General features: G+C 41.6%; 1 protein-coding gene across 2 annotated transcripts; it reads left to right on the forward strand.

Annotated features, from left to right (window-relative positions):
• The first annotated feature begins 236 nt into the window (after window positions 1–236).
• LOC104489603 (ORM1-like protein 1) lies at window positions 237–5305 on the forward strand. 2 transcript variants are annotated; one of them, XM_010131778.1, is made up of 4 exons: window positions 237–322; window positions 1362–1542; window positions 3259–3410; window positions 4855–5305. In XM_010131778.1, exons 2-4 carry the CDS (start codon window positions 1369–1371, stop codon window positions 4988–4990), a joined length of 462 nt encoding a protein of 153 aa, XP_010130080.1. In that variant the 5' UTR covers window positions 237–322; window positions 1362–1368; the 3' UTR covers window positions 4991–5305. The 2 variants fall into 2 exon arrangements, with proteins under 2 accessions (XP_010130080.1, XP_010130081.1); XM_010131779.1 differs by lacking the exon at window positions 237–322 and having other exon boundaries at window positions 1360–1542.
• Window positions 5306–6341: the final 1036 nt, after the last annotated feature.

Raw genomic sequence — 6341 nt, forward strand, 5'->3', positions numbered from 1 at the left:
AGGGGGTCTGCCGGCGAGCCCGCACAGTGCGTGGCCGGGAAGGGAGGCGGCTTTCCGAGGAGGTCCCGGCTGCTGCGGGGCGACCTGCACCCGGTGTGCGGGCACAGCGTCCCAGTTCTTTGGGGCGGGCTGTCTCCTGGCGATGGGAGAAGGAATAGGGGGGTACAGTGAGCTGAGAGGAGGTGCCCGTCTGATTAGACAAGAAACGCGGGGAAAATAGGAAGAGATGGTAGATGATGGCATGATGTATGTCTTAGGTACTCGTTCACCGGTGGTGCTGCATCCCAGGGAGGGAGGAACAATCTCACTTCAGCGGGACCAGGTAATGTGCAACGTGCATGTTTTGAAATACTTGCCACAAGTATTGCTTAAAATCCACAGCGCCCTGGTTCAGTTTCAGGACAGTGCATCTATTTTTATTCTACAGCCTACTGTTAACATTGCATAGTATTTCGGTATTCAGTGCTTTACAGCACTAAGCAAGTACAAGTAACAAACTTCATACCAAAACCAAGCTGGTTAAACAAGTGCTTTTGTAGACTGATGTGGAAGGAAGTTAACAAGTCTCCATTCCCAGCCCCATAAATGAATATAATAAATTGCCTCACAGATCACATGAGTGTGAAGTAGGCCATGAATTTTTTTTATTATCGTTACAAATTTTAGTACAACAGGAGAGTGTCATCTCCAGTACGTTCTGTCAGTCTTCCAAAAAAATGAGAATTATGAGATTGTTTTGCAGATGTCTGTCACTTAGGAAACTTTTGAACCTGTTGGGTAATTTCAGACAGATTTGAAAGATGAATATGTCTTGTTTGAAAACTAACAGATGGGGAGAGGAGGAGAATCTGAAATCTGCACTCTGCTGCAAGAAAAGCAGGCACAAATTAGTCCTTGTTTGTTCTTTTCAGCAGTAGGTGGCTGGGCAGTTGGTAAGTGCAGAATGATTCACTAGCTATTACATGAACAAGAAAGAGGAGAAAAATTGTCTGATGTGGGAAGAGAACTGTGGATGGAGATAATAATTTAGAGGACAAAGGTTGCAAAGCTTGGTTTCTTCCAGGTTTGCAGCTTCAGCTTCTAGCAGCACAGCTTACTTTTTTTTTTTTTTAAATGTCCCTTGTATACCAGGCTTGTGGATTTTATTTGGGATTTTTTAAAATGAACAGTTCCCAACAGCCCCTTTGTACTGACCTTTCTATAAACCATACTTTGAAGATCTTGAGGAACATCTTGGTTTATGCACAGTGTTCCTTCCAGACCTGCTCATTTAAAACAGCCCCTTCCAAAATCTGAAAACTGCATATGTTAAGTACTTTTCGTAACAGTAGTCTCAATCTTCAAACAGATCTGTTTTACAGGATAAAAATGAATGTAGGAGTTGCCCACAGCGAGGTAAATCCGAACACGCGGGTGATGAACAGTCGTGGAATGTGGCTGACATACGCGCTGGGAGTCGGCATGCTGCACATTGTCTTGCTCAGCATTCCTTTCTTCAGTGTCCCAGTCGCCTGGACTTTAACAAATGTGATTCACAACCTGGTAAGTACCATCTCCTGTAACAAAGCTGGTGAAGTTGTTCATATGTATTTACTTCCAGTCGGAGAAGAATGGCCAGGCTGTATGGACAATGAATTCCAGCTAGCCAAACACCACCTCTGCTCAGCTTATCCACTGTTAAATGAGTTGGCTGATTTTGGGAGGAGGATTGATACAGGATTGCTTTGGATTTAAGCACAAAAGATGTGAAATATTCCTTACAAAGTTTAGGCAGTCTTTTAAACGGCATTTAATTAATCTAGAACCTTGCAAACGTAAAATCATCAGGCCAACTGACTTTCACTGACTTTTTGTATGTTATTAGAGAGCTGTGCTGGATCCATAAAGTACATTACATTTTTAATTCTTCGATATTATCTACTGATGTGTCTATGTAAATCTTTTATTATCCCAAAATGCTTAATTTCAGCACTTTACCTGTTTCCTTGGACAGAAACATTTGTGTTCTTGTGCTTCTTGCTTTGATTTCTGGTCATGCTAGATAAATTTTAGCTCAGAATCACTTCAGCAAACAATTTTGTCACTGTACATGGGTTAAGTACCTTGACCCAAGCCCTGAAACTATTCGTTATTCAGTGGGTCATGATTGGCATGATGACTTTTGAATGCAAAAGGATTTGGAAGCTGAAGACCTTAACAATCTAAGAATCTTTCTGACTCCTTTCCCCAGGATGCTGTAATGTTGTTGTAGTCATTCACAGTAATGCCAGTATGGATACTGGTCCTGCTGAGCTTAGGGAGAAGAGGGCCATAATCCAGCAATTTACATCATACTTGAGGTTTGCTAACTCAGCTTTCTAAGATTAACAGTGAATGAGTCTTCGCTTCTTCCTTATTTAGTAGTTCACTGTGAAGACTGAGGTTGGATAATATCCTCTTGAATACTGTAAAAAAAAAAAAAAAGTCAGTTTGGGTTTTGTACCTTGAAAGCTTTTTTGGTGGTTCTTTCTGCAAGTACCAGTGCGGAATAAGATGTGTACTAAGTGTTTCAATTTGTCCTCAAAGGGCCTTTTAGTTTAGCTTATTAAAACTGAGAGGCTGCAAGCATTAAGAATTGAAGAATTCATTAAGCAAATTAATACTCTTAGGTTAATAGGCTTCCAGTCAGGGGGCTGTTCCGAAGGGGGGGAGAAAAAAAAGTAGATGATATTGTGAAGTGACTTGCTTAAATTTCACGTCCTTTATAGGGGTTCAGAAGAAATATGATTTTTCTATATAGAGCTTTCCAAAACCATTCCTGTTATCTGCATGAGAAAGAACCTGAAAGGAAGAAAATTAATTCTTTCAATATTGCCAGTATTCGCAGAGAGATTTTTGCTCTGGGCAGACTCTACCTCATGACTCATTTAACACTTGTGTGAGGGAAGTGGTAATATAAATCAGCAGCCCTAAACTTGTTACGGCGCTTGTTAAAATGCGGCTGGTTTCGTGAAATTTTTGCCATCTAATGTAGAAGGCAAAGCAGTAGATCAGGTGTCACAGAGACTTCAGCTTTAATTCTGCCTGTGCCACTGACCGCACAACCTCAGGTGAATGACTTCTTGTCTCTCCCTTCCCCTTCAACGCTTTGTCAGTACAGGCTAGCAGCTCTTCTGTGGGAGAATTCAATTACTCTCTTTTTTTATGGTGCATCGAACAATGTAATGCTTATAAAAAACCACTAGAAGAGCCACTGTGTTCACGTTTTATTTTCCCCAGGGAATGTACGTGTTTTTGCACGCAGTAAAGGGAACTCCTTTTGAAACACCCGATCAGGGGAAAGCGAGGCTACTGACACACTGGGAACAGCTGGATTATGGAGTACAATTTACATCGTCAAGAAAATTCTTCACAATCTCTCCTATAATTCTGTGAGTTTGAAACTCTGTTGTGGATTGAGTCATGAAACCATGATTGCAAATGCTGCAACAAAATGGGTTGCAATTTGCATTCTAAAAATGTTTTCTCTGGTTTGTTCCTTGTTTGTTTCTACATCGCAGAGGTAGGAGGTAGGTATTTACAGGCCACATAATCAACAATCTTTGTTCTGGCAGCTTGGACTTCCAGTTCATGTCCTGAGGTCAAAGTGTGTAAACAGTTATTAACGGGGCAGGTTTTCAAGATTAGAAATGTTGTGAGGAAAACTTACTGTTAGCTCTTGAAGTTCTTTAATATTGTGAAGTCACAAATACTGAAAGTCTAAACTCACTGCCTTCACCACGTGACAGCATTTATTAACCATTTAGCAGCTGGTGAGTTAGGAGGAGCGTGGCAGTCCTCACTGAACAGTGCCCAGGGTTTTGCATGTCGGTTTTGTTTTGTACAGGTTATCTTCTGTTGACACTAGTTACGTAAACAGATGAGAAGTTCTACACTGCCTGGCTCTGTCGGCAAACATAGAGTTGTGTAACTGAAGGAAATCAGATAACGTGTTTAACATCCAACTCCTAAAAAGTCTTTCTGGTTTTTGCTGGAGGAAGTTGTCCACTTGCATGGTGGGGAGCGGAGGGAGAGAACATCCCCCATCGTGTTTAGAAAGTTGGTTCACAAAGGATAAAATGTACTTACATAAAACCTCTCAAAAAAATCCTCTTTAAAGATAGCTTCCTGCTTTCCGGTGGGGATTTTGTATTCATAACACTTGTGTATGATTCTCTCGATGCATTAATAATGCATCAGTAGCTGAATAAACATCCTGTTTTGCTGGGAGATAACCAAACCCCCAACAATCTGATAGCCTCCTTTCTGTAACTAGTTTGTGCAGAGAACAAGATTAAATTATTGGCTTAAAGTGTAAAGAAGCTGTCAGTGAACTGGATTTTCTTGCAGTTGAACAGGCTGTGGACTAGCTTAAGAGGAAAATGTGCTGGAAACATCTGCCAGATGGGATGCACAGATGTGCTCAGCATAAGTGATTTTTGCATTGAAAATTGTCAAGTGCTGTTGTCATTCGGGTAGCAGAATAGCGAGTATTTTGGTAACAGAGCTTACACTCCTCAAAACCTGTATCATCAGTCAGGCTTGTAGCTGCAGAAGTCAGAGACTCCAACTTGAGAGATGGGGGGAAGGAAACGGCAGGAAAATACTACCTGAGAGTTGCTTTTTAGCACCTGGAAAAGTAAGGGGAGCCTTAGTCCATAATTGCTCTAGATAATCTAGAACCTCAGGTAAGATGTTTAATAGAGGAACAGATCGGTTGTTAACCAGTCAAATATTTATTACTGATTACTAAAGCACTTTTCCCAGCTATGTTTTGTTGGTTATTTTTGAGAGAAGGGTGTCATCAGCTAAACTTGCTCCCCTTTTTTTCTGCAGGTACTTCCTGGCGAGTTTCTACACAAAGTATGATCCAACACACTTTATCCTCAACACAGCCTCTCTGCTGACTGTGCTTATCCCCAAGCTGCCACAGCTGCATGGTGTTCGAATCTTTGGCATCAATAAATACTAAGCAGAAGGTTTGATGCTGACCGCCCCGACATGGCTACTGCTGCTCCCTGGGTGACGGAGACGAGTTGTCTGCTGTGCCATGTATCTAATCATATTCAATGAGAGATGCTTCTACATCTGAGATACAATTCCTACTTCCTGCAGCACTGTCTGAGATGAAAGTTGAGTTTCAGAGAAGATGCCTTCAAATGCTTAAATGTGAATCGGAAACCTCCAGAAGAAAGATTCCATGAAGAGCTGGGCAGGCCCTGCTCTAAAGCGTCATTCCCACTAAGACTGTCTGTATACAGCCAATGCAAGTGACTTGTAAGGAAGGAAGGTGCGAGAAACGGCTGAAATGGAGAGCAGTGTTTCACAAGTAATGCAAACGGTAACATTACGTGTAAGTCCAGGATCTCCAGTGCCGAGGACTGGGGAGGCCGCACTCATAGGTTAAGTGCAAGTAGGTAGTTTCTGCTGTGTGGATTATAGGTGGTTGTGCTTGTCATCACATTGTAATACAAAGTTTGTCTCACAGTAAATACTGTGACAGCGGGCATAAACTGATGGTGTAATTCATGCCTTATCTGTTCTTGTGGGGTTTTTGTCACAAAGATTTAGGAAAGTCCTTAACTGTCAGCTCAGGGGATTTCTACATCAATGGGTAGCTCAGTTTATGTACACTTGTACCCGTTGCCTCTGTTAGGTTTATTTCATTTTGCTTATAGGACAATGATTTTCTGTGTGTAATGGGACGTCCTGAAAAACTGAATTTTTTTTTTTTTTTTACGGTGTGGAATTTTGACTGTGGGTTGTTTTTTCAGTGGCTGAGAGAGGCCTTTCCTGGGGCAAAGTGGTGCTGCTAGTAGGAGAAGCAGCTCCGTTACAGAGCAACAGTGTCAGAAAATGTAAGAGAAACTCTCTGCGGGCCATAAGTTAGAATAGAAGCTGAGCTAGAAGTAGGTGAATGGTTAAATCACAGACTAACTGTATGCTTCTGCAGAAAAAGGTGTAGATAATTTGCATGTCTTGGAAGCGTGGAGGAATGCTGTGTTTTAGGGGTACTGTGTAGTACTGAGTAATCCTGTGTATCATCAGCTCTGGAACCAGAGGGAAGAAGGTGCATCGAGAGCTCTGAGCACGTATTTCTCTGTCTTGGAAAAAGGATTGATTTTGAAGTCTGCCTTATGTCTGCCAGCCCATTTAAGCCTTGATTTGCATTTTGGTTGCAGTGACAGCCAGTGACCTGGAAAACGAAATAAAATAAAATGAAAGAAAGGCCCACAGTGGCATACCTCTTTTCTTGCTTAGAGAATTTTCTGGCTATGTACTTACTTGATAAAGATGCTGTTTCAAAAAAAAAAAAAGAAAAA

The sequence above is a fragment of the Buceros rhinoceros genome, unplaced genomic scaffold, assembly GCF_000710305.1.
Source record: "Buceros rhinoceros silvestris isolate BGI_N320 unplaced genomic scaffold, ASM71030v1 scaffold41162, whole genome shotgun sequence".
Lineage (NCBI taxonomy): Eukaryota > Metazoa > Chordata > Aves > Bucerotiformes > Bucerotidae > Buceros > Buceros rhinoceros.

Excerpts from the sequence above, each read along its gene's own strand:
- LOC104489603 (XM_010131778.1), top strand. The coding sequence starts at position 1,369 with ATGAATGTAGGAGTTGCCCACAGCGAGGTAAATCCGAACACGCGGGTG. Across the intron at positions 1,543-3,258 it reads CAAATGTGATTCACAACCTG|GGAATGTACGTGTTTTTGCA; the intron begins GTAAGTACCATC and ends TATTTTCCCCAG. Across the intron at positions 3,411-4,854 it reads ACAATCTCTCCTATAATTCT|GTACTTCCTGGCGAGTTTCT; the intron begins GTGAGTTTGAAA and ends TTTTTTCTGCAG.